At 42.6% G+C, this 27,958-nt stretch overlaps 1 protein-coding gene across 5 annotated transcripts in view; it reads left to right on the top strand.

The window, feature by feature from the left end:
* Positions 1 to 27,911, top strand: part of PRDM10 (PR/SET domain 10) — a 46,311-nt gene extending 18,400 nt beyond the window's left edge. For all 5 annotated transcript variants that reach the window (XM_066564249.1, XM_066564248.1, XM_066564250.1 and 2 more), the window contains 16 exons: positions 419 to 622; positions 2,535 to 2,607; positions 3,215 to 3,332; positions 4,290 to 4,419; positions 6,578 to 6,802; positions 12,426 to 12,773; positions 14,530 to 14,685; positions 15,382 to 15,561; positions 16,440 to 16,550; positions 17,582 to 17,782; positions 18,336 to 18,479; positions 19,554 to 19,724; positions 21,537 to 21,677; positions 22,312 to 22,480; positions 23,075 to 23,187; positions 23,929 to 27,911. In XM_066564249.1, the coding sequence (XP_066420346.1) occupies positions 419 to 622; positions 2,535 to 2,607; positions 3,215 to 3,332; positions 4,290 to 4,419; positions 6,578 to 6,802; positions 12,426 to 12,773; positions 14,530 to 14,685; positions 15,382 to 15,561; positions 16,440 to 16,550; positions 17,582 to 17,782; positions 18,336 to 18,479; positions 19,554 to 19,724; positions 21,537 to 21,677; positions 22,312 to 22,480; positions 23,075 to 23,187; positions 23,929 to 24,165 (2,721 nt within the window). In that variant the 3' untranslated portion in view covers positions 24,166 to 27,911. The remainder of the gene's footprint in view (positions 1 to 418; positions 623 to 2,534; positions 2,608 to 3,214; positions 3,333 to 4,289; positions 4,420 to 6,577; positions 6,803 to 12,425; positions 12,774 to 14,529; positions 14,686 to 15,381; positions 15,562 to 16,439; positions 16,551 to 17,581; positions 17,783 to 18,335; positions 18,480 to 19,553; positions 19,725 to 21,536; positions 21,678 to 22,311; positions 22,481 to 23,074; positions 23,188 to 23,928) is intronic.
* Positions 27,912 to 27,958: the final 47 nt, after the last annotated feature.

The following is a 27,958-nucleotide window of genomic DNA, read 5'->3' as shown; positions in this document are numbered from 1 at the left end:
AGCTAAAAAATGCTGTTTCCTGCTTGAGGCAGTGTCATGACTCAAGAAATGAAAGGAAAAGTGGGTCTGCCAGTTCGAAACTTCTGACTGATGTTTCTGGAGCCTACTAAAGCTACAGCTACCTGTGTGTCATTTGTTATAGTCACTTGTTCATACTGTGCCTGACCCCTTTAATGAATGATTCTTGTCCCTGAAAACCTTGGAAGGATCCATTGTGCCTCCCTAGTTAATCTTTACCTGTTGCTAAGTATGTTTCTGCTTGTTTCTGGGTCTCTGTTGGTAAAGAGAAAATGAGCTATGTCTTCATTGCTCCCCTAATGTAACAGTTGCATGGGCGCTGTAGTTTTCTTAGTAAGTCAAATTCTTTTGAATGTGCTGCCAGGCAGTTACAGTCACATGTGATTGGATTTTGCTACAGGTTTCTCTTGATAAGGGTGACAGAAAAGACAGAGACTTGCAAGAGGACTTGTGGTTTGAGCTGTCCAGTGAGGCTTTGTGTAACTGGATGATGTTTGTGCGTCCAGCTCAAAATCACCTGGAGCAGAACCTAGTGGCCTATCAGTACGGCCACCACATTTATTACACCACCATTAAAAATGTGGAACCCAAGCAGGAACTCAAGGTATGGCATTGTTGTGTGTCAGGATTCTCTTTTTCTACTGGTTAAATAGTACTTTAAAAGTTGATGCCTATTAAGTGCCAAAAACTACTACTGATGTGAATAGTTTTAGAACTTTTTTCCTCTGAAAGAAGCCTGGCCTGAATTGAATATCACTGAAGTCAGTAAGTAGTTAGTCACCAACATATGCATTTTAATGAGCTTTGGTTCATGAAGAAGTTTAAAATAAAAATAGGTAAATTATTTGTCTCTCCCTGTCATGCTTTACACAGCATATATTTTGCTGATACAATCTAATTTTTATTGCAGCAATTGTATTTTTTAAATTCTGGATGCCCTTTCAGTTAGCCCTGTGTGTTCCTGGCTTGTTTTCTGATGCCTTAAGTGAATGTGGTCTCTCCTTCTACCTGCTTTCCTGAAGCTTTTGAAACTTTGCATGTGAAAAATGATAAAGGATATTGTGATTTCCCAGTAGTTTGCTTTTTGTTCCCTCTGAAAATTTATTGATTATGTTGAGCTCAAAGTAGTGTAGCTGGCTGAGATGGCCTTAATTTTCAACATTTTTTGGGCACTGGGGGGGAGACCAAAAAAATTTGCTATCAGGAAATTTTGTTGTTCTTCAAATCTCTTCTTGAATGTAGAATTCAACAATTTGTGAAAAAACAATTGTTTAGTAAGTGCACTTACTGAATCAGGGCAAAAGCCTACTTATACCCTTTAAGAGCAGGACTATCTGAAATCAGTCCTTAATGTTTTAAGCTGAATTACTAGAAATCTTACAAATCCATTTTAGGTGTATTCAAATACCATTTTCTCAACAGTTTTTAAAACAATTTGAAATAAGACTTTAAATCTGTACAGACCTCCATGTGGGAGCATAATTTTTCTTACTTTATGTGTTGGTAGTGTCTTTTGGGGTAAAATGGCTTGCTAACTGAAAGGCTTGGTGACCTGATTTCTTCCCCAGGTGGATGTAGGGCATTCATTCACATTTTGTCCAGAGATTAAAGTAGTTGAAGCTGGGAAGGTTTGACTTGCCTGCTAGGTGTGTAGTCCAGGAGCTCCAGGTTTTTGTCTTTGTCCAGCTAGTGAGATTCCGGCAGAGTGACGCACCTGCTGGAGAGTCCTTGAAATCCTGCTCACCTCTGCCTGTGGCCCACTGCAAGTTCAAACTTGTTTGAGTTTTTCCTGATGAAAATCTGTTGATGCCTTCTTTGAGAAATCTTTTCTAAAATCCACTCTTTTTCATCAAACAAATGAAATGATGGAAGAATTCTCATCTAAATGTGAGCATCTGCTTTTAGGCTTTTGTAAACTTTATCTTCCTGCCTCTTGTGGTTGCCTTTGCTGAAGGCTGAAATTCCTTGTATGACAAAAGTGCGTCCATCATGCTAGCCTGGCAGATCTTTGTTTTGGGAAGCAGGACCATGTTGCTCCAATCTTTCAGAAGCTCAGAAGCATTTTAAATGAGTCTATGTGGATGTTGCTGCCTATTGTCTAAGTAAGGAGAGCAGGAAAGAAATGGGAAATCCCCCAAGTTAATAACATTTCCATTCCTCTTGGTACAAGTATCAGTACTCTGATGACATCCATCCTTTACGGTCATATAGCTGGGTTTGAAGAGATAATAATCTTACTTCCTGAAGAACAACTGGAAGCCATGTGCGAGATAAACATTCGTGTTAGGAAGCTAGACCTTAAAATTAAATGGATGTACTTCCTGAGCAAAGCTCTAACATTCCTCAGTGGGGCCACATTGATCTTACCAGACTTTATTATTGAGGGTGGAAGGAGAAAGAAGAGTTAGTGGTTGAGGCAAGTGAAGTAAATGTGTTGCTTAAAACCCATTTTAAAATAAATTTCCATTAGTTTTGGCTCCACTTCAGTGTCCTGTTACCTTGTGCTCCTGCTGCAGGTGTGGTATGCTGCCTCCTATGCCGAGTTTGTGAACCAGAAGATCCATGACATAACTCAGGAGGAAAGGAAGGGTAACTTGAGATCTTCTTCTGCTTTCAGTGTGGTGGTGGTTGAGAGTTGCACTCCTTACTTTCAAGTATATGGCCTGTATAGTGCTCCCAAATTTCTGCTAGGTTAGGAAAAGTTAAGCCAGATCTTGATTGTGTTTTTGGGGCTTGTTTCCAATAACTATTCTCATGAGAATGTTACTTTAAGCCTTTGCTTCAGTTTCTGGGAAGCTTTAGGTTACTTCCTCCGAGGAAGAGGTCTGTTTCTGTACTCACTGTCTGCTGTGCAACTGCTTTAGATTTAGAAATTTCCCTTGATCTCCCTTAACTTACACCAGAGGCACAATCCTGTAGATGCTCTTCCACACAAGCATGAATTTCAGAATCCCGCTGAATATCTAACAGTGTTGATATGCCATGAGAATTGTCCCCAGAGATCTTTGTGTCTCTGTAATGAGCTATGGTCTTGGCACAGTGCAGAGGATATAAAAGCAAAGACCAGCAGAACAGGGCTGGGTATTCTGCAGCCTGTCTAACCTTCAGGGGAGAAATCTGACCCACAGAGGATAGAGAGGCTGGGGGCAAAAAAATTAGGTGATGAGTGAAATGGTGTTACTGACATTTCTGACAGTGCTCAGGGAGCAGGAAAAGAACTGGCCATGTTACGAGTGCAATCGGCGTTTTGTGAGCTCGGAGCAGCTCCAGCAGCACCTCAATTCCCACGACGAGAAGCTGGACTTCTTCAGCAGGTACTGACAGCCTTAGCTTTGCTTGTGGATCACTGTGGTGCTTCTCCAAACATGCAGAAAGGAGGGGCTTTGTCCTGCAAATCTTAGTGACCAACTCAGGAGAGATCAGCTCAGCACCAGAATGGAAAATCATGGCAGCAGGAGGCTGACTGGTCTAAGACTCGGTGAAACAAGTAGCTTGAGAGAAATAAGCTACTGTTGAAATTAATAAAGTTTTTTTGGTTTGTTTTTCTTTTGACAATGACTTTAAATATTTGTAATGTTTCATTATCACAGTATTGAAAAACTATGTTTCTCAGAGATACAGAAATAACAGAGCTTGGAAAACAAGGCTTCTGTAGTGTCTCATTGTGCCACTGGCAAGATAGTTTATCCTGACTTATTAAAAACTGAATCTACAAACACCTGTCACAGAGCAGAAGATATTGGTGCCTTCTTTCTCCTGAAATGTAGCAAATGACTCTGTTTTGTTTAGTTTTTTTGACGCAAAATTGTTCCCTTCTGTTTAGTGCCTGACATCAACAGCTGAGTGCTTTTTGGGGAGGAATGTTATGGCTTCAGATTTTAAATGGGTGTCCTTGTGAACTTGTTCCAGCATGCTGAAAATGCTTCTCAGCACAACATAAACTGGGGTGTTAGAAGAAGTCTGCCATGGCAGAGGGCTGGATGGAAGCAAGTAGTCCTCTTGGTCCCATGATTCCTGATAGAAATTTTAATGTGTTCTGAACATTGGCTTCTCATAAAGCACAAAAGAAATAGATACCAGGCAGAAACCCATTGTTTTTGCTGCCAGAATTTATTCTGTTTTTATTATTTACTGTATTTTATTATTTACTGCATCATTGTTGCTGAGTTGAATGAGTGAGTAGGAATGCTGAAAAAGAAAGCATAAAATCAGTGGAGAATCCAAATTAGTCTTTTTTTGTATCTAACCTGGAGCACTCCTGTATTCTGCAGAACCAGAGGCCGGGGTCGTGGGCGAGGAAAGAGGAGATTCGGACCAGGCAGACGCCCTGGGCGCCCTCCCAAATTTATGCGCATAGAAGTAACCAGTGAAAATGGTGAAAAGTGTGAAGAAGGAACACAGGTATATTTTTGGAAATGGAGGGAAAACAATAGACTAAATAGACTCTTGACTAAAAGAATTTGGGGCATCAGTGCAAACTGAAGGTGTGCTTTGGACTTACACATGAGTAATTCTTGGTTTCTAGCTGGAATTCTCTGCCAGGAGAGCCCACTACTTCCCTACTATAAAACCTGTAAAATCACTTGGATTTCTGCAGCAAGTTTCACTCCAAAGCACTCAGCAGTGAGGTTGGGTTATTGTGACAGTTTAGCAGCCTCACAGAAGTAATTTAGACAGTAAAACTGTAATAGGAGTTTAGGCTCCTATTTGTCCTTTCTGGAATGTGAGATCAGCCTGCTCTTAAAACTGTTGCTGGTAGAATTAAATCAGTTTGAGATATGATTCTCCATGATGTTTTAATAATAACAGAAGGGCCTCCTGTAGGCAGGCTTATTGCAAAACGTTCTTTTGCTTGTAGCTGTTGGTTGTATTCTGCAGAGATGTAATATGATGCATTTAAGTAAAAAACTAAATTCTCTGATGGTGACCGTGCTTAGGTTACCACTAAGTCCTTTTATGAGCAGTGACAGAAGGGATCAGTGCTCTGGTTTATCACTTAGCTGAAAGCTGATATTTGGAGTGGTAATTTTCCTCTGGCTCCTCACTGGGTCATGGCTCTGTGCTGACTCAGATGCATACAGTATACTCTGCCTGTGAATTCTGCTGCAATGCCCTAAATGCTGCATTAGGTGAAGGCAGTTATGAGCTCACCCTCTCTACAGGCTGACATGACACATGCCAGCCTCATTTAGACAAATAAACTTAATGCTGGTTCCAAACCCTTCACTCTGGGGAGATGGCACTTGCTGGGCACAGTCCAGTGTCTGGGTGGCCTCTGGACTGGAGGTAGCTTGTGTCCTGCCAGCTTGGAGCATGGCGCAGAGCTGGCTCACGCATGTCTGTGCAGTGGGATAGGATGATGCCCTAAGCCCTTGGAGGTCTGCTCACCTCGCTAAAGCTGGGCACGAGTTCTGCCTGGGAACTGGAGAGTCAGGATGCTGAGAACACAGCTGAGTGTCAGCAAGGTGGAAACTTGCCACCCAAGTTGGGCTGGACACTGAGATTGTGTATTGTTTACTAAGGGTCTCTTTCTGGTAAGCACTCACAGTCTTTAAGGGCCTCATTCCTTGGTTTTCTTCTCCCACACCCGCTTTTGTGTTTTGACAACATCAGCCTTCAACTGACAAAATTCAAAATTAATTCTGGTGTTCTGTTTCTTAGCTTGTGCTTTTAAGTTTCTTCAGTTGCATTATGGGGTGTCAAATAAGGATCTGTGTGGTTTTTTTTTATGTAATAGAAGATAATTCCACTCCAGAAGAGTTATTGGAACTCACAGGGAAAGAATGTAGACTTTTGGCATGTGCTTCCTGCTCACAACACCTCCCTATTATGCTAATGCAAAAGGGGAGGAAAAACCGCTTTGTGTGATACATGGAAGTGATGCGTGCAGAGCTTGAAACTGGATAAAAAAATCACATAGTGCCCAGCGTGATCACCTTGTTTGTCACTCTCCAGTCCAGTTTGGCACTCCAGATAGTTCTTTAGAAAGGAGAAGACACTGCAAAATGACACACCGTGTTTCAAAGTGACAACAGTTTCCATGAGACAGAAATTCTTTCCTGGGTCTGCACTAGTCGCCTTGGTTAAAGCAGAAATAGTCCTGAGTGCAGAACAGCCTTGTTGGCTATTATCCGGCTAATCAGCCAGATAATGCTGATTGGTTTTGCTGCCAGAATTTATTCTGTTTTTATTATTTATTGCATTTTATTATTTACTGCATCCTTGTTGCTGAGTTGAATGGGTGAGTAGGAATGATGAGAAAGAAAGCGTAATGACCGTGGCTGGTCAGAGAGAGGGATGGCCCATGGAGAGTCACCCACCTGCAGCACTGCCTCCCTGGTGCTCTGGGTGACACTGCTGTAGGTGAAAGTGATTATGCCAAAAGCAGCAGTGGACACAGTAGGAGAACTGTTGGAGTTAGTGTAGACACTACACTATGCTGTTTTGTTTATAGTTTCTGATTAAATATGTACAAATCTTGTTGTCTGCTAAGTACTATCAAAAGTGTTTTTCAGTGGGTGGGGGGAATAATCACTGGTTGTATGATTTGCGATTTCAGGACTTGCTGCATTTTTCCAGCAAGGGACAGTTTGATGATGCCGGACAAGCCCCACTGAATGGGCTGGAGCAGCAGGAACAGACTCCAGTGCCAACAGAGCCACAGGGAGCACTGGAGCAGCAGGAAAACCACGTGCTCCATGTACAGCCACAGCACGAGGGGAACACGGTGTCCACACAGAGCTCCGTGACAGCAGATGACATGAGGCGAGCAAAGCGCATCAGGGTAAGCACAGAGGATGAGGGATCACGTCCACTGTAACCCAGGGAATGCCAGGCCTGCCTGCCAGGGCCAGCTGGTCCTCCTTTCACTGTCAGATCCATTTCCAAATCCCAAATAAAGCATCTCATTCTTAGCAGTTTTCTTTGCACTGAGAGGAAGACAAAATAAAGGACCAGTATCTCATAGGTGTTAATGAGAACTGGTCAGGAGCTGGAGCTGATTGAATTCTATCACAGTAATTCTTGCATGGAAACACAGTCCATCCAAACTGGCAGGCAGGGGTGCTTCAAACTGACAGAATCCTGGTGCTGTGGCACATACTAATGACTTGCTCACAGCACCATCTGTGTCTCTCAGAACTCTCTTGCAAATAATTGCCGAAGAGGAACCACAACCTCAGTTTGGATCCACTTAGATGATGATGATACTTAGTGATAAAGTCCTTTTTTGGGGTAGAAAACCCTGCCTTTGAGACCAAAACCTGTGTTAAAAGCAAACACTTTGAGCCTGAGCTCTAAGTCAACTGGCTGAGCTGGTTTTTCTCTACTCTGTGTGGGTGGGAAATGATTCAAGCAGAAATTCAAATCCTTGAATATTTGTAACTGGGAGATCAGTTTATTTAGCTTAAAATCTTTTTCTTCCATGTGTTAGCTTTGGATTAAGGAAAGAAACAGCTGCAGTGGGGCAAGGGTTCATTTTTAGGGGATGTCATTTTTAGGGGATGAGGAAGGATTAGAAAAATGTTGAGTATTCTGTGTAGGAAGATGTTGAACCAAATTTTGCTTGCACTTTACAGTAATATATATGCAAGACTGATGGTGGTGTTACCCCAAAAATGTTGTGGCATGTCTTGAAGGAAGAGTTCGGCTTGGGCACATTAAGACTGCACAGTCTTTAACCACACAAAATGCTTGCAGTCTCTGAATGACAAGTTTCTACCAGTGATTTCATTTTCATATGTTAAAATCTTGTGGGATTTTTTTATTGAATGGATTTTGAAGGGTGTATAATAGAGTACAGAGAGAGATGCTGAAGTTTTGACAGAGCATGGGGATGTACTCCTTATAGTGTGCTACAGCATCCTCAAGAAAGAAAAGAAAGCATTGCCCATTTCCCTGAACTTTTGAACCCAAGATGTGAACTTAGGATCCTCTCAAATAATTAATGTAGGAAGAAAAGGACAGAAATTCTGAAGTTACTTCTTTGTCTTGTGACTTTGCTTTTGTTCTCTGTAAATTCATCACAAATGGATGAAAGCTTAGAGGAGTGCAGTGGTGGTTCAGTGATATGTTTGTATCTCAAGTCTTCCGAACTTTCCCTTTATCTGGCAGCTCATGTTCAGCAGAGTCCTGGAGATGTTTCAAGCCAGTAGCACTGGCAGAATGGCAGATGGATGGTTGCACAGATCTTTCCATATTGCATCAGACTGTGAGCAATGAGCACTTGAGATAAGACTAAACCAGCAAGTATAATAAAGCCTCGATCTTGGCCTTATCATCGAGCAATGCAAGGTAGTCTGGATAGCTCAATCCCTCTGGGGACAGAGTGCCCAAATACCCAGTCAGCTCGCAGCCGCCGCAGGCTACGCTAAGCAAGCTTGGTGATTGCCAGCTCTTTAGTGATTATCAGCTCTCTTAAGATTTCAGCTCTTTGCTTGCTCACTGGGGCACCCTTGGCTGAGGCAGAAGCAGACGCGAGAGCAGAGAAGGAGAGGTCCTGGTGTTCCACAGCGATGGTTTATTGGGGAGTCTGTGAAGGATTCCAGCAACAGCTCTTCTGTTGAATGGGCTAAAACAGCCCCTTTTTATAGGGCATAGGGGGATCCAAACTTGTCCAATAGTAAGGGTCAGGGAGAATGACCTATGAGGTTATAGAGATAAGGCTATGGGGCGGAGGGTCAGAGACAGGAGCTTATTTTGCTGTGTCATCGTGACTCAGCAGCTCCTACTGTTAAGTCTCAATCCTCCGTGGAGCTCTTGCCAGCTCCATGGGGTCTGCTACAAGCAAGCATCATGTTTTAAAAAATCATCCTTTGAACATTCACACAGCACCTGCCTACAATAACATGCACTTCATAATAAAAGCAAGCAAATATTTGGTTTTTAGATATGTGGTATTATTCACTTCCAAAGAACAGGTAAAAAGTCCTGACTTCTGATTATGATTCTGAAACCTGTGTATCTCTTATTCTTCCTTATTAATTAGATAGGATTTAGTTTTCAAAACCAGTCATTCTTTGTGAATTACTTCAGCTTTTCTAAGGCTTAAGACAGTGGTGCTCTGAGAGTGTTTTCATGCTAGGTGGAAGCACTGATTTGTCCTGCCCCAGGGTTCAAGTCCTGATAGGATCAGTTCACTTTTTAGCGTCTGCTTTAGAGTCTGTGGGGTTTCCTTGGAGATCAGACCTTAACTATGGCAGTTGGGGGGTTCCCTAGTATTGAAAAGAGATACACGCATCCTTGAAGAACTCTTGTAGAAAATTAGAAGAACACTGTGGTCCACAGTCAAAATGAATCTTTGTTTTTAGTTCAGTTCTGGGCAGTATGTAGGGTGTCTGTGTGCTAATGCCAGAAACAGGAGGGATAGGAATACGATTTGGAAAGCACAGTCACTTCCTTCATGGTGAAAGAAATGCAAGTAGTTGTGTAAAATGGAGCACGGCCAGTAAAATGAGGTTAGAAAAAGTCCCTTCTCCTTAACTTTTTTACTCTCCTTCTCCCTATCCTGTTGTCATCCTGACCTAATTATTCCCTTCTGCTGAAAGCATTCTGTTCTCACTATGGTTCTACAGTGCACATTGCATCCCTGTTAATGAGCCCTAGGAAAACAGGAAAGGTCACAAAACATCTTCAAGATTAACTGTGGTTTTTATCTTTGCCCTTTTAACTCCCCTTGAGCAGTTACTAACTACAGACTAAACCTGGAAGATCGGTTTAGTGTTCCCTGAGGCAAAAACCTCAAAGCAGTAAACTCTATTTGGGAGAGCCCTTGTAGTCACCTGCAGAAGTCAAGGCTTCTGTTTTCTCAAGTCCATTGCATAACATAAGTATTTTTTTTCTCTCTCAATGCTGCCTGCTCAGCTGGAGCTGCAGGTAGGTTTGGGTTTTTGTTTCATTGGGTTTCTCCTGTATCTAATCCAATGGTACGTATCAGCACTGCCTTCCATGTTGTTTGGTCCAACTCCTGTTTAGTGTTTTCCTGATTGACCCTGCACCATAAATCGTCACATTCATTCTTCTTTAGGTAACCAGTGTCCAGAACTAAGTGTTACCTGAATAACAATTTGCATTTTTCCAGTTCTTTTCATGCCAGTTCTTTGTAGATTTAAGGTGGATTTTATAGGAGTAAATTACTTGGATGAAGAGCCATAATATCAGTGTTAAAGTTTTGGAAGATTTGTTTGCACAATTGTTTGTGCCAGATCAATACTACAAGTTAATGAGACAACACTTAGTTCTTTGGTTCTGTTTTAATAGTTGATAGATTATCTAGGCAAAAAGCAGTGAAACATTTCACATTCTGTAGCCCTTGAGATAACAACAGGGCTATGTTGAGTCTGGCCTGCTGTATTAGCAGTCAGCTCCCTGCTAAGGTACCAGTGATCAAAATTCAATAGTGCAATTCAGGACTTGAAATACATCTTTTCACCTATGTTTTATTAGCATCTCCCTGTGGTTAAGGGGACAATTATATCTTTTGAACTCCAAGCAGCACATCAGATTTTGCACAGCGCATGGCTGTCTTTCCAATTCCCAGTATGACTTAGAGCAGATCCCTGTTTCCCATTGTCTCCACGTGTAAAATGGAGAATAGTGATGATGACAACTCCTGGGTAGCCCTGTTTGGAGCTCCTGTATTAAAGTGTTAATATTTTTTTTGGTAGCAAAACATTTGCTCTCTTGTTCTTTTCTGGAATGAAAGTCTAGGTTTCCCTCTGCATTTCAGATGGTGAAAAAGGATCTTTGAGGTTCATAAATTTAATTCTTAGCACAGCATTTCACAGTATTCCCAAGTTGTTCCCTCATTCCTGCAGAAGAGCTCATACCTTTACTTAATCAGTGTCAGCTGTTGGTGTGTACTTAAGAGACACAGCAAATGTCAGTTGTGTCACCTGCCACATTCCCACAAGCAAAGGAGACAGGAAACCAAGGAAATGTGTTTGCAGAAGTCATGAATGGGTCTCATGGAGAAGTGGGTCATATGGAACACCTGTGTGCAGAAGTGTCAGCAATATTCTAGTGGAATCTGAGTGGTTTGGGCTAGGAGGAACCTTAAAACTCATCCAGTCCCATGCCCCTGCTATAGGCAGGGACACCTTCCACTATGACAGGTTGCTCCAAGCCCCATCCAATCTGGCCTTGTGTGCTTCCAGGGATGGGGCAGCCACAGCTCCTCTGGGCAGCCAGTGAGAGGGCCTCGACACCCTCACAGCTGAAAATTTCTTACTAATATGCAACTTAAACTTATGCTCTTCCACATTATTTCTCTAACTATCATGATGTAGATTCTGTGTTTAATGTGAAAAAAGACATCAATAAATAATGGTTTATAGAAGTGTTTGAGAGAAGAGTGGATATTGCTTAGACTTCTTGCAGAGGAATGGAGCATTGCAGTATACTTGGAGTGCAGTATGGGTGACAATGTGCTGGGGGATTTCATAGGACTCAATTCCAGCTTTGCAACTATCCAACATGAAAGTTCTCATCCAATACTGAAATGCAGGTGCAGGACCTCCTTCCCCCTTTCTATAGGCAGTGCATCCAGCAGCATCTGTTCCTCCAGCAGAGAGTACTGGGTCAGGACTGGGATGGCTCTATAACATTTATCTGAAGGGTAAGGAGAGAAAACAGAGAACAATCATGAAATGTTACAGAAAAGGCAGAGTGAAGGCAAACGCACACCAAAAAAATAGGGGCTGAGAAGAGACATTGTGCACAGTAGAAGCGGAGAATTGCTCACAAGGTCTTATGTGCTGCTGATAAGGCTGCCATTCTGCCTTTGTCATCATATTTTGAAACTCTGTCCTTCTTTGTGGCAATAGTAAAAAAGTTCAGACCAGCATTTCTTGAATGTATGTTCCACTGGAAGTTCTCCAGACAATGCTAAACCACTGCTGCACATCTCTGTGGTGATCTTTGATGCAAAAGGTGATCTTGTAAAGGGCTGTGGAATTTCATAAGCCCTGCTTCTGAGGGAAACACACAGTGCTGGCTCACCATTCCTTTGTGTGGTGGCTGAACTTATGATGTGATGCCAAATAATCAGCTGGAATTGCAGCTTTTCTCAGGCTCGGGTCTGTGCTTCAGAGAGGACTTAGTTTTATTTTACAGAAAAATTGCATGCTTAAAGAAAGTCAGCTAAATCAGAAGAAATCAGGGATGTAGAGGAAACTCCTGTACTGCGTTCCACTAACTCAGGGTGTAGCTGCAGATGTCTCCCCTGACTTCTGTCTGTCACAGCCTCCCCTGCTGTAAATTGGAGGCCAAATATGATGGAAAATAATTTCTTGAAGTTTAGGTTCACTAATTATCTGGTATATTTAATCCTGAATATATATGGATGTGGAATCTATACATGGTAATGAAAGCTAATTAGCTAAAGCTAATCTCTTGGATGCTTCTTTCAGAATGCAGCTCTGCAACACCTGTTCATCCGGAAATCATTCCGCCCGTTCAAATGCCTGCAGTGTGGGAAGGCCTTCCGGGAGAAGGACAAGCTGGACCAGCACTTGCGGTTCCATGGGCGGGAAGGGAACTGCCCTTTGACCTGTGACATCTGCAACAAGGGCTTCATCAACAGCGGTGCCCTCGAGAGCCACATGAAGTTCCACATGGACCAGAAAACATACTCCTGCATTTTCTGCCCTGAGTCCTTTGACCGCTTGGATCTCCTTAAGGATCACGTGGCCATCCATGTCAATGATGGCTATTTCACCTGCCCCACCTGCAAGAAACGCTTCCCAGATTTTATCCAGGTGAGATGCTGTACTGATCTGAAGCACTGCTTTGGGGGTCTCTCAGAAAGGCTGTGGGTTTCTCAGTGCTCTCCATGTGTAACTGCACAGCAGTTCATTCTCACGAGGTGCAGGAGTCCACCTCAGAAGTTGAAAAGGAAGAGTGACCAACCACTGCTAGACACTGTCTTATGACACTGAAGTGCTCTGTCCACTAAGTCATCAGATGTGATGCTTCAATCTGTCATTAGAAGGCACTGTAGTGCAGAAGGGTGGGTGCCTTATTCCTAAGAAATTCCTGAAGCAGAGGTCCTGACTACTACATCTCCGTGGCACAAAAAGGAATTGTCTTTTGTTGTATTCAGCTTGTACTTGAACAGACCTTGCCCTTCTTCATTAAAACTCTGAACAAAAAATCGAGGGGTTTTACATCTTTAATCCCTTGCCTGCTTTCTGTCAGGATAATTCATTTGAACAGCTCGAAGAAAGGCCAGAACACATCAGGATACTCTGCTTCCTGACTTCCCCCCTGAGCTTCAGCTGGGCACTTTATTCTCCTTCCCTGCACACTGCACTGGAGCAGTGAGTAATGCAGCTACTCTGCACTATGCTGAGCACTTGGACAAGGTCATTAGTAGAATTTAAAGATTCTATTTCCATGTTCAGTAAGAAAAAACTGAGATGGACCGTGCACATATTCATTATCCTTCCTAGGGACAAAGAAATTGATGTGTCTTACTGAGCTGCCTGAGTGAAACTGAAATGTAGAAATCCAGTTTAGATCAGTAATAAGAACAGATAGACTACCCACTAGACTAAAGAGGAAAGGATGGGGGAAAGTGATTTCACTAATATAATTCCATCCTGGAAGAAGTCCTTTATCTTCTGTAAATCTTCAGCAAGAAAGAATGTCGATTCAGAAATGCTGTACTGCAACTTAATTCCCTGTAAACTTTCCCAATGCAAATGACTGAAAGTCCCATGGCTTTTTTTCCAGCTATTCGGTTGTATTTTTGACACTTAACAATAATTTTTTTCTCTTCTTGCTGTGTGGATAATTAAGACTAGTCAGCTGCTGCCTACTGAAATCCTTCTATGTGGAACAGGTAGAGATGCCAAGTTGTTCTGTGTATGATCACTATTAGAAGATGATAAGGATTTAATTAATGATCCATTTCTTGAACAGTGCTTTCATTTCAGATGTCAAACTTCATTAGTTCCTTTATTGGGGGGAGGAAAAAAATACCCCTCTAGATGTCTGAAGAGGTGAAGGATAGTCCCAGAGTATGGAGAAGTAATTGCCATTCAGTAATGGTGTGCAAATGCTGTTCTGAGTATTTTTTTTTTCTTTGCCAATTATAATTGCAAGCTCATTGTGTCTGATTGAAAGGAATTATTCCCTATGTTTTGGTTTCTTATAAATAAAAGGGAGATAATGAACCTCAGATGAATTTATTTACTCAAGGGCGATTCTGTGCAAATGGTACATTTTGGACTTTCACTGCCCATTAAGTTCAACTGTACAATAGCTGATGCCTTCAAGATTCAGTCTTGAGGAAATCAAATCACTCACCCAGATGAGTAATAAAGATGTTACAGCTTCATAGAAACTATTGCTGAGATATCAACTGTTCTGATCAAATACTTTTTAAACCAAAGTATATTACATACCTTCAAAACCTTTTCCTTCTCTTTCATATTGCGAAGAGTTTCCTACTGTGTTACAACTCGCTTCTCTCTTGAATAAACTTCATTTTTCTGTGATCTGCCATTTTAGGTCAAGAAACATGTGCGCAGTTTCCATTCTGAGAAGATTTACCAGTGTACAGAGTGTGACAAGGCTTTCTGCCGCCCTGACAAGCTGCGACTCCACATGCTGCGGCACTCAGACCGCAAAGACTTCCTGTGCTCCACCTGTGGCAAGCAGTTTAAGGTGAGGTGGCTCTTGGCTGGATCATTACTAGTATAAAAAAAATTATTGCTTATCCTCCTTCAAGGGAATAAGTTCACGTTCTCAAAGGTGAAAGAAAATAGCACGTGTAAACACACTAGACTTGCCTGTGAGTTGCATGCGTTGCTTAGTGTCCTGTGTGAGCTATGACATCCATTTCTGAAGGTCAAGGGGTAAAGTCACCTCAGCATCTTATTTCAAACAGATCTTATTCCTAATAATTTAATAGCAAAGGAACTTTCTATCTGCTCATTAAGAACTGGGACATCATACATCTCCATTGACAGGTGTTTGGGTTACATTGTTTATAACAGTTGAGTTAACTTGCTGGTGCCAGTGGCTTAATAATGTTCCTGGCCAAGATGCCTGTGTCCATGGCATCCATCTTGTCAGCACATGTCATCCAGATGCCTTTTCAAATCCCATTGGAACAGATAGAGCAGACTGTGAGCCAGGTAAACTGTGGTGGCAGCAGCCTGCTTCCTGTCACTGAGTTTGTGATGGGACACTGAGAGACTAGATACTTCTGGGTGAAGGAACACATTTTTCTGAGAGGAAAATTTTCCTCTCTGGAGAGAGATCCCTGAACAACTCAAACTGTGGCTCTTATGCATAACAGGCAGTATGGCAGTTTCTGTGATGTTGCTGACATTTTTCTCCTCAATTTCACCTTCCCAGAGGAAGGACAAACTGCGAGAGCACATGCAGAGGATGCACAACCCAGAGAGGGAGGCCAAGAAGGCTGATCGGATCAGCCGCTCCAAAACCTTCAAGCCCCGGATCGCGTCCACTGACTATGAGAGCTTCATGTTCAAGTGCCGCCTCTGTATGATGGGCTTCCGCCGCAGGGGCATGTTGGTGAGTGCCTGGGTGCTGTTACAGCCTCTCTACTCTATTCTGATGAATAGGTAAGGAATAAAGATGGAATTCCAGTGTTGGAACACAAGAATCATAAAACGGTTTGGGCTGGAAGGGACCTTAAAGCTCATCTCATTCCACCTACTGGCCACGGGCACGGACACTTTCCACTAGACCAGGATGCTCCAAGCCCCGTCCAATCTGGTCTTATCCAGCCAGGATGCTATGAAACAAATTTTGGCAAATTTTGTAGCTGAGTTGAGGTGATCAATCTTTTTTTAAACCTGTGTGTTTTACCTCTTCAGCAAATTTGCACATGTTTACTGCCTGCAGTGTACATCTGGTTGTCAGTACCATATTTCAACACTAAGTAATGCTGTCTGATGTGTACTGTATTTAACAGGACATGAGCTGAAAATACTGCCTTGTTCAGCCTTACTGCCTCTGTTTTCCTGGCGGTCTTTCTTGTTTTTTGTTTCTCCCCCTTCTCCAGGTCCTCTTCTGGCCATGTCTTGCCTCTGGATAAAGGCTGTTCTGCGGCAAGAGATTGTTTGCTAAGGTTTCATGAGGGTTCTGATTTGGGCAGAGGCCCTTCACACTACCTCACTCTCAGATATCACCTACAAGACAATTCTGGCAAACTATTTCACCCCTTCCTATCTAATTTTGGTTAGAGAAACTGTAAATGAGACCTAGCAAGACCGCATTTACCTTCAGCAGTTAAATATGAGTGCACAATAACCCTTGCAGCAGCAAATGCTTCCAGTGCTGCTGGCTTGCATCGTTCAGTTTTGGTTTGGCTGTTACCCATGTCTGGAAGAAGCACCAATCGTTTGGCTTTCAGCTGTAATATGTTCTTGTCCTCTGTTTCTCCTAAGGTGAATCATTTATCAAAGAGACATCCAGACATGAAAATAGAAGAGGTGCCAGAGCTCACGTTGCCCATCATAAAACCCAACAGAGATTACTTCTGTCAATACTGCGATAAGGTGTGTGGGAAGTCACCCATCGGAGGATAGCTCAGTCCCAGTCCTGGATGCAACCAATTTGTCTCTGCGTAGAAATCTCTGGCGGGGTTTGTAGCTTTTCTGAGGTGCTTGCCAGCAACATTCCTGCAGTACTGTAAAAAGAAAAAGACAATAAAATGCACTTAGGTCAAGGCAGTGGAATGCTAATTGAAAGCTGTAGTTTTCCCCTTTCTGCTGTGCTTGGCATTGGAAAACTTGAGTACTGTTATCCAGCAGACAGTCACTGACTCTTAGGCTTGTGTTAGCACAGGACTAAGTATGCTTCTGCGTATAATTCCTGGCCAGTAAGTACTCTTGCATTTCTAAAAGTTAGTCTTTAGCATCTTTTATTGTAAGCTGCTTACTAGGTCATGTTCCAGTGGTCAGTGGAGCCTGAAGCTGCTTCTGCAGTACCTTTGGGTTCTTGCTCTTATTCTCCTTTGCCTTTTATGCCTGGGGACCTTTATTTACTAGGGAGTGTATTTTTGACTGTCTTTATCCTCAATAAGTCTTTCTGTGATGCCTCTTTTCCTTTTGTTTGAGGGGAGAAAAAATAGTTTTAATTATTAGATAGTATTTGTTTGTTGATGTGCCTAAAAAGAACTAAATCAAAAAAAGAACTATATCAACTATGTTGATCACTAAACTAAAACAGTTTGATGCTCTGTGTCAAGTAGAGATATCAACTGTCATAACAAATTAACATTGGGCATATGATCTTCAAATATGGCAAGAAGAATTTTCTCTTACCTCCTTGTCCTGCTTTGGTGTTTGGTTATGGCATACAATACGTTCTCAAAAGGCTTCTCTGCTACACAAGGAGTCAGTTGCTTTTACAGGTTGGTGAAACACTGGAAGGTGTATGTTCATGCCTTTTTTTGTAATTGTTTGGGAATTTAACTAAATGTATTTTCTAAAGCAACATGCAGACCTTCCAGATCAAGATAACTGGGATCTGTTTCCTGTGCAGACACCAGGGTTGCACCATTTTAATCCAAATCTTTGCCCTGCAGGTGTACAAGAGTGCCAGCAAACGCAAAGCACACATCCTGAAAAACCATCCTGGTGCTGAGCTACCTCCAAGCATCCGGAAACTGCGTCCTGCAGGACCGGGAGAGCCAGATCCTATGCTAAGCACCCACACACAGCTGACAGGCACCATTGCCACCCCTCCAGTGTGCTGCCCTCACTGTTCCAAGCAATACAGCAGTAAGGTATGGGGGTTTCCGGCCTCAGACAGCCTCTCCCTGGGGATGCTGTTTCACCATGGTCTCCGTCACCTGTCTGTCCGCAAGCAGACCTCTCTTCTTCTCAGTCAAGGTGCTGTTTTGTCTGTGTGCTGACAGTGCAGGCACAGTCTGGTTGTTTTAGGGCCAAAAGATTCCATGAATAGAGGGTTTGTGCTGAAAAGCTACCAGAGCATGAGCATGAATGGAAGGGCTTGAAAACTGCTCTCTGATAGTTACAGGGGAGATGAGCAGGGAAACAAAACACAGAAAAGATGACCTTTGGAAAAAGTCATAAAACATTTGGCGATATTGGGGTAAAAACCTGCTGAGGACAATACTTCAGTGTCACCTCTAATCAGCAGTAGGTTTGTGTTCCTTGTTTTCAACTTTGTTGACCGGAGGATCTCATAGTATGAATCTTGAGGCTGTTTTGCTGAGAGAAACATAAAAGCTATGTTTGGCCAGGCTGTTGTATTTCACGTGGCCCTGAGCAGAGTTACTGACCATCCTTCCAACGCTCCTTTGCTTCTCTCTGCAGACAAAGATGGTGCAGCACATCCGCAAGAAGCACCCAGAGTTTGCTCAGCTCCCAAACACGATCCATGCGCCACTGGCGACGGCTGTCATCAGTTCCACGCCAGCTGTTCTCACCACTGACAACACAACTGGAGAAACTGTTGTGGTAAGGACTGGAGGCACACAAGGGCAGTGCAGGGAAACGCACAGAACGGGAGCCTTCTGGTATTAGTAACCCTGGTTTATTTGGCAGACACCACTTTTAAACCCGTATTAGGACATTATTTGAGATCACTTCTGGTTTTAAGCCTGTGTGGTCCAATTTTGCACTGTCAGGAGCTGTTCATTTCATTCCGGAGCTTTAGGGATTTGTCTTTTATCCCCAAATCCATTTTCTTCTTTCATTCAGACTTACTGACTCCACATAATGAACTCAGGGATACACATCTCCTGGATTTTCACTGGGAATTTTCTCCTGAAGTGAGAGGTGCAGTTCCTGGCATCAAGAGGACAAGCTTAACAGTGACTGGGGACTGGATCAAACTGTGTTCAGGGAGTCAGATCTTTTTGTAATCCTTTGGATAGCACAGCTCTGAGCACAATGAATCTCCAGTGGCTGATCTCTCCACTGTTAATACATCAGCTGCCACTGAAGTGAAAGCTGAGACTAGAAAATGTGCCCTTCAGTGCTGTGGGATACTGTGTAGTTTTAAAAGTCCTATTGATCACAGTTTAAAACTTCTTATCTAAAGACTGACTAGGTAAAAGACTGTTTTGCTTGAAAATTGAGAGATTTAATCAGGATGCTGTTGGCTTCATAAACCTGATTAAGTTATGTACTAAATGACTTTCACATTAGAAATACAGTTGTGACTCTGACAGGGGAGGAAGAAAGGTGGAATATATCAGCAAATTACTTTTTGACTTGGAAACCAAGTCAGCTCTTCACAAATACAGGACTTCCATTATTTAACAGAACACTGGTATGTCACAAGATGAAAATAATTATTTTTATTATGTATGACATGTTAAGTTAGCCATTACTGGTCCGGAGTAGGATTTAGACAGAAGACAGCAATTCTAGTTGATGATCCCTGGTGACTGCTTATGACCCCAACCTCTGGACATGAAGCTCTTGTGAAAAAATGACCAGATCCACCATAAGTGTAGATAAAAGAGCTACAGCCCTGAAGAAGTACATCAGTATGATGATGATCTGTATCTCTCTCTCCCTGCTCAGACAACAGATTTACTGACTCAAGCAATGACAGAGATATCGCAGACCCTCACTACGGATTACCGGACTCCCCAGGGAGATTACCAGCGCATCCAGTATATCCCTGTGTCTCAATCCACAACTGGCTTGCAGCAGCCTCAGCACATACAGCTGCAGGTTGTTCAAGTGGCCCAGGTGAGTAACCTGGTGGGGATCTTGCTGTGCTTTTGATCTCTTCCCTCCCAAGCCTGTGTGTTCCTGGGGCTCTAGCACACAAAAGTGTGGTAAGGAGTAGTTACAAAAAGTGCTGTAGCTACTTTTTACAGATAAATCCACTGATAAGGCATAGAGTTCCCTTCATAAGCACTTGCAATGGGCATAAATAGTCCTGCCAGCCTTGGTCAGCTTGCTGGAGACACATCAACGCTGTTCAGACGTAGTTCTACCTATCTGAGCAGCTTTGCTCAAGTCTGCTCTGGGAATGTTTTCCAGCTCCTGGAAAGGTGGGTCAGTGGGTGACCCATTTTCTGCAGTTCAAGAGTGATTTGTACTTCCTTGTCCTCAGTGAGTCAGAGCCAAAATTTGGGAGTACAGAGAGTGGTTGCTTGTTCCCTTCATAGCATCTATTAGTATATTCATTCTGTTAATGCTCATCAACCTCCTAAAAATGAAACCAGAGTGTAACTAGAGTAACTGGTGTCCTGGTTTAGGGCAAATTTGGTAGAGAATCTCCAAACCCACACGGCCCCTCCCCCCAACCAGTTCGGGAAGAATTCCTCAGAGAGAAGTGGAAAGAACCTGTTTATTTAACAGGCACAGCACCACCCAGCACACAGAATGAACAACACCAGATGACACCACTCTGAAAAAGATGACAAATTCAGAAAGTCTCTCTCAGGGGTGGTCGCTCTGTTCTCAGTCCCTCCAGTGCTGGGGCAGCTGCTGCAGGCCACAAGGTGCAAACTCTCGGTGTTCCAAGGTCCCAGTCTGGAGCAGGTTCGAGTTGGTCAAAAAAAAGGAAAGGAGAAACAGTCCAGGAAGAAATTTGGACTGTTTAGCTAAACTAACTAATGAGCAGAAGGAAAAGCAAGCAGAAGCAAGAGCCAGAGAGCAAAGTGAAAAGCAAAAGCCGCACTAGCTATGCCCTGTCTCTGTGTCTTGCCAGGCTGATAAGAAAACCCAAACAAAACTTTCACTCTTCAGAGCCAGTCTTAAAGGCACAGAACATAATATCCAGCATAAACTGAACACATGAATGGGGATACAAGCATCATAACATCACCTTAGGACAACTGGTCTGAGGAACATATCTCAGGCAGTTGTAAGAAATCTGTTACCCACTGGAGGAAGCCGAAACTACCATGTGTTTATATTTTAATCTGAAATTCCATGTTATCAAATCAGATTATGAATTTGGTTAATAAAGGCCTAAACAATGGCCCCAGTTGATAGTGACTGTGGCTGTTGTAACAATACAAGAGCATGACCACTGATTCCTGCAGGTAATATTAGCAAGATCTTAATTTTATAAATATCCAAAATTTGTAATTCAATTACTGCAATTGGTATCATTAGCAAGTGTTGTTCAGAAAAACCTTTAAAAACCTCTGAGCACTTGTCTTGATGCAGAGCTGTGTCAAACTACAGAATTGGATATGCAAATCTCGAGTAGGTATATGTTGTACAGAGAGATGATTACAGAGAAGGGGTTAATACTAATCCTGGCTTTTGAGCCCTTTGGTTTGGTCCAGCCACTGCCACAAACAGCTTGAATGATGTTAGGCAAGTCTTTTCCATTGGTATCACTGAGATAGAACATCTCTGTGCCATTACATCTATTAAATGTACCTTATCTCCCGGGGTGCAAAGAAACTCAACAAGGCTCAACAGGTGTGCTCCACTAAGGCTCCTGCTTCATTATTCCAGACTTTGTGTCCCAGAAGAGGTTTACGTGGCTGCTTTTGTAAAGAATTTGAGGTAAAGAACTCTGCTTAATTTTTTCCCCAGGCTACCTCACCTCACCAGTCCCAGCACTCCACAGTGGATGTTGGGCAGCTCCATGACCCCCAGACATACACCCAACATGCCATCCAGGTGCAGCACATCCAGGTCACAGAGCCATCACCAGCAACTCAGTCATCATCACAGGTATTTCCCTCTTCTCATCAGAAAATGCTTTCCCTACCAGCCTACTCAGCTGGCATATTGCATGTGCTGATGCAGGGCATAGTGTTTTCTTTTTCATTTAAAGGACCACACATGAAATTACTCTTGCATTGAGATCATCAAGCAATGCCCAGAGGTCTCAAGGTGTATGGGGGTGTTTTGTTGTGGGTTTGTTTTGGTATTTGTTGTATGGGTTTTTTGGTGTGGGGTGTTTTTTCCTCTCAACAATATGTACAAAGGAGAGATAAATGATTGGAAACAGACATGTTTGCAGCTAAATGAAGTTTGTCAGTTGGAAGATGTAAGTGGAAACTGGCATTCCTCAAAGATTTGAAGTGCAGCTCTTCATGCTCTTGGGTAGAATTTAGCCTCTAATCTCAGGTCTCTGCCACAGACTCACTTTGGCAAGCAACAATATCACTATTTCAGTTTCCTGGTCTGGGCTTATTTACCATAGAGTGAAGCAAGTTGGAGGAGAGAGAGTTCAGTTCTTGTGTTTGATATGCTCTGGAACCCATCCTGTGTTTTCCTTTAATGAGAAGGCCGTGTTTGTGACAGCATAGAGCTGTGCAATCCTCACTACAGCAAGAACACTTGCACTTTTTTTTCCATGTAGGCTGGGGGTCAGCCTTTGAGTCCCTCCTCGCAACAACCTCAGCAGGAGCTCAGCCCCTCACAGATACAGACAACTACATCAACACCAAACCAAGCCCTCCAGCAGCAGCAAGGCTCCTCAGTCCAGCACACATATCTCCCCAGCAACTGGAACTCATTTCGGAGCTACTGTAAGTGTCAGCAGTAGCTCTAACTACTTGTCTGGCAAGTGTGTCTGACTAACAAGTGCCCCATGTCTCCAGCTACCAAATGGGACAGTGTTTTCAGAGTTCATTCAGCTTTGTGGTTAATATTCATAGATATCAAGAAGATAACGCTTCAGACAAATGTAAATGGTTGTACCAGCTCTTCCACTATCATCCATACTGATCCAGTACATACTTTAGGCAGGCACACTGGGTTCCTTTATTCCAAGAAACTTGCATACAGCAAGAATCCATGTGTTGGATAGCTACTTGTTCAAATTTGGATGCATTATTGAAAGAATTGTGTGGAAAAGGAGCGTGACATGAAGATGATTTCTCATGCTCATGCAGTTCTGGATGGTAATTCTGTGATGATTTGAGTGAGAACAGGATGTGTTTTCTCTGCATGAATTGCCAAATCTCTATCTGGTATTAACTGGCAAAATTCTGCTGAGGCCTATCACCTGAATTCTATTCAATACCCACAGACTTTAAATCTTTCTGACATAAGACATGATCTTTGAAGGTTGTCTTTGAGTTTGACTAAAGGTCTTGATTATCCAATTTGCAACTTTTTAGCATCAGAGATTCAGATGATGACCATCCCCCAAGGGCAGTATGTGATCACAGAGACTGCTGTGGGTACCCCAGTCACCACTGTCAACACAGGGCAAGTAAAAGCAGTTACTCAGGTAAGGAAAATCATCATGGCCTTTTTTTCATCCAGAATATTACCAAGCATAAAGCTCTTCAGCTTGAAGGTTTAAAGAATGCCAAAATCATGACTGGGACACAGAGTGGAGGTACCTAAAGAGATGCAGACCGCACAGTATAGTCTGCATTGTAACCATTTACAAGGCTCATGCTATCTGGTTCTTGTATGTGTGACTCCTTTCAGTTTAACATCTTTACTTAATCACATTTGCAGAACAAAATTATTTAGTGGTACTGCTTAGTCTTAAAAATATTTATGATTAAGCTGTATCCATTAAACCAAATTTCAGAACAGCTTCTGGAAACACTTCAGTAGCTTTCTGTTATATGTAAGATTAGAAAATAGGAAGAGTTCCTGCATAAAGAGACAGGTCATTGGCTTGTGTTGATCTTAGTCACTGGGAATGCAACCTCTGCTAGAACATGTGGAATACAGGAAAAAAACCTTTCAGAATAGTGCAATTGAAAATTGCTATTATATTCTATAGTGAATGTCTAATTGGTAATGAGTTTAACCATTTGTAAATTAACCAAAAGCCAAGTAAGTCCAATGTCCTTAAAATCAAAAGACAGGCGTTATGTTGCTGTCAAATACATTTAAACGAAATAGAGCTTATTAAGTAAGTTCCTTGCTCACACCAAAATGTCTGGCAGCAGACCATTAGAGAAGTTACAAAAGATACAGTGTTTATTAGTTATTTTCTATATTCCCCATGCAGACTCACTACGTGATATCTGAAGGTCCGCCTGATCTGGATGGTAAACAAAGCTCTTCACTCTCCAGTGAGGTTCAGGTGGGCATTTCCCAGCCCACAGCCCATACAGATCCCTTGGAATCCCAGACGAGCAACCAGCAGCAAACCACCCAGTACATCATCACAACCACCACCAACGGGAGTGGCGGGAGTGAAGTGCACATCTCCAAACCCAGGACTTTCTCAGCAGAGCATGAGTGAAAGAGCCTCATGGTGCCATTTGCTTGTCCTTGTCACCTCCCTGACAGCCCAGATGTGGGGGTACCCTGGGGCTCTATATGTTTTAATGTATATGCTCACTTACCTTCTACTAAAATCTTGGAGCTCTTGTTAATGCTTTAAGAGGGTTTACTTCACCGTGACCACGAAATACCCTCAGAATCCTTCTGGGGTGCTTTTGATGCAGCTTTTAAGAAAAAGGACAAGAGAAGTGAAACCTCTGCTGGCCCTGGACTTTATTTTTGGCATGTCTGCTGACCCTTATTTTTCCTTTTTGGAAGTGTGTCCAGCAAACAATATTATTTCAGCTGTATGGCAAAAAGCCTGCCTAACTGAAGGCTTCCTGGCAGATTGTTGTATGTATATTTTAACAGGAGCCATTAAACAGGAGAGCATCATGTAAGTTGTTAGAATATGGCAGAACTGCTTCCTGTGGCTTCTAGCAGCCAAGGTGGTGGGGAATGTCCCTGGGCCACATGAGCAGACTGCCTGCAGAAAGGAGCAGCAGCAGCCAAGCGGTGGTTCGTGGTGTCCCTTTATGGGGACGGATTGAACAATGAAGCTGTGAAGATGTGCCGAAGCAGTCCATTAAATTATTATTTTTCCAGCCCTCCCAGAACTGTTTACGTGCTGTCTGCCCTGCCCTGTTTTACCCAGCAGTTTCAGAAAGCAAGAAAAAGCACAGTCTTAAACCCATGTTGTTTGGAACAAACTGACTGAAGTCCTAGGAGCACCTAAGGGTAGTACAGAGCCACTGTTACTTCTTTTCCCTCCAGTGTTTGCAGGGAAAATTGCTTTTTTGCCTATAAACAAAACAAAACAAAACAAAAAAAGCAGCTCAGCTAAACCTGCACAGTAGCTTCTGCTGTGATCTAAGATAGTTGTACGAGGAGAAAACGAGGATACAGAGCACTCCTCTGAAGGGACAGGGTTGCTATCTCTGTGGCCACCTCAAAGTAAATATATTTCTCCTCTTCAAGACTGGATGGAGAGTTGGTTTCTTTTTTTTTTTTTCCAAATAACCTTGTTAACAATGTACTGTAATTCCTTTCGACAGTTCCAGAATACAACCAACCATGGACTCGGGAAACATACAAGAAACATGCTAGTGGACCACTATTTATGGGACATGGAAAGCCATCCATGAGGGTTGCCAGATGTGATGGACCTGGTCTACATACAGAATTCATGTTGCATTTAGGGACCAGGAGAAAGGGAAAGAGAAGGTTTATCTTTAAGGCCATGTAATATGTTTTTCCTTACATAGTTCTTCACAGGTTGTCTTGGTTGTTTAAGGCATTCTGGTGGTTGCAAAAACATGACTAGAACTCCATTGACTCCTGGTGGGATATGCTGTGTATGTCTGAATTTCCATTCAATGCTGGAAAACTCATCTGTGCATATCAGGATACATTTATTTATAAAACAGACACAAAGAAGGATGCTGTGTCTTAGAGGTCCTTGAGACAGAAGAACTTGAGAAGTTTTTTTGATTTGTTTTCTCTTGTACTGCACTGAGTGTGATTATGGGACTCTTCCATAGATATTCCCATGGATTCAGATGTGCATTACCCATGTCAGTAAGCACTACACATTGTGGTATCAGGTTTTATGGAGGTAAAGCTCTTTGACATGAGGGAACTCCACACTCAGGCTGCACAAGAGCAAATCTGGTTCCTTGTAGGCAAAGCCTTGGAGCAGGCATGGCTTTGGTAATTAATATATCTGTTAATGTGGCATGGAAATAGTATTGAGATAAATCAGTTGGCCAATACTGGCCAGCTGAGAAGTGTTCTGAGGTAACTCTGAAGTGACTTGCCAAAATGTGGATTACTTTTTTTCCTAGGATTTCTCTTCTCTTGCTGTACCACCATACTGAGGCACTAATGAGCCGGGTAGAATTAACATGAACCAGAGCTCCCATTTGGTCAAGTGCAGTGATGAGTGAGTGACCTTACGTTCTGTGGATTTGGCAGCCCAGCCACTGTGGCAATGTGGAGAAACAACCACAATGCCCAGTAACTTGAATTCGTGTTGCTGAGGACTTTGGAATTACAATGTTGAGCCTTGCAATGTTGTTTATGTGGTAAGAGAGTAGGGAGAATTTCAGGCTGCTGCTAAATTAATAACAAGCCAGAAATGCTACAAGTAGTAGGAAAATAGCAGACTTGGAAATGGAGAACTGGGATACTAGAGGATTGCAGGAGCAATTTTAAGAATCTTAAAAGTTTGACAATAGATGAACATCAGGTATGTTGCCATTATTGATCTTGCACATGTGGGGTTTAAAAACTACTTTGCTCTATTCACCTTTGTTGGAACGGTCCATGAATGAGGACAGCTTTACCAGTTATTTAAAAGTGAAAACTATTTAAAACAGAAAACCATTTTAAAACAGCCTTTTTGAACTCAAATCTTTCCTCATCAAAGTTTCTCTGCCCTGCAGCAGCAGCAGCACCCTTGGGCTATTGGCCTGACTCCAGGTGAAGTAATTCCTAGTGTCACAAGTTGAATGAATTGCCTGTGAAAGAAGCAAGTCTGAAAATGGAAGTACCACAGAATTTCCTTCCAAAATAAGGAACTGCAGTGATTGCACAGATGGCAAAGGTTGCACGGATTTTTTTCTCCATTTCTGCAGTGCAGAAGGAATGGGATGTATTATTATTGTTTGTAAACCAGAGCAACCCAAAGATCTCTCTAAGTTGTATCCCACAGAAGTGTAAATCCAGAGTCCTCTCAGTTGCCTGGAAGGTCTGTGTTTTGTTTGGAGATGCTGTCCCTTGGAGGCATTCTGGGTCAGGTTCTATATTTTCCTGGAGGAAAAAGAAAACAATCCCAGCCTGCGCACCCTGATCTTGCACCTCTTGGACTGCTCAGGCCCCATCTCTTATTTAACTGTGTATGTTTATTGTACATTTGGTGACTGTTGTTGTGTTCAGAGTCTTGTGCAGCCTGGCAGGTGTAAAAAAAAACAAAACCAAACCAACCTGAAAATAATAAATCTGTTTCTCTTTTTTTTTTTTAAATTACTCGCGATGACTAATCTGTTCATTGGGCTAAGGTGTTCAGTGGAGGGTGAGTGAGGTGGAGTGTGGATAGATGGGATGATAACAGTATAGCGGTTACAGGGAAAAATACATTTGCTGCTCTCTGGATGGATCACAGAATTTCTGACCTCCCACAACACAGTCCAAGGGAGGATAAGTGGAGAGTGGACTGGAGTGGAGCCCCTGTGTCTCCATTGAAACCCTTGCAAAGTATGGAATTTTAAAAACTATTTTTAAATTTAAAAGGTAAAGTTTAAAAGTTCTTTCTAGCTGATCAGCTGCATAGCCTTTGAAAACTGAGGGAGTTGAGAATGATGTCCATTGAATCAGCAAACCATGACAAAATCCCTCTAGGAGCAACTCCTGTCCCCATCCCAGGGTGATTTCAGGTACTATCTTGACATATCCACTCCAATCACTCACTAAGATGTGACTCAGTCACTCAAGCTCCACCTAAATGTAAAGAAAGAACAAGTTAAAAACAGGGAGAAGTTAGGGAAGAGCCCATTGTAACTTCTGCACTGAATGTGTCTTTTGCTCATTGGGTAAGACCTGCACTCTGATTTCTCGTGTGCCAAGTTGTGGCACAGATTAGAGCTTGTCAGTACATTGCCTTACTGTCACCTGCAATCCTGCGCCTTAACCAGTCGAGATTTTATTAAATGAGTGTTATTCTGGAAACTGTTAATGTGCGTCCTTGGAGGGGGCTGGCAGTGGGTAAAGGCGCG

This window comes from Molothrus aeneus, chromosome 22 (assembly GCF_037042795.1).
Source record: "Molothrus aeneus isolate 106 chromosome 22, BPBGC_Maene_1.0, whole genome shotgun sequence".
Taxonomy (NCBI): Eukaryota; Metazoa; Chordata; class Aves; order Passeriformes; family Icteridae; genus Molothrus; species Molothrus aeneus.
This window is presented reverse-complemented; position numbering and strand designations above follow the sequence as displayed.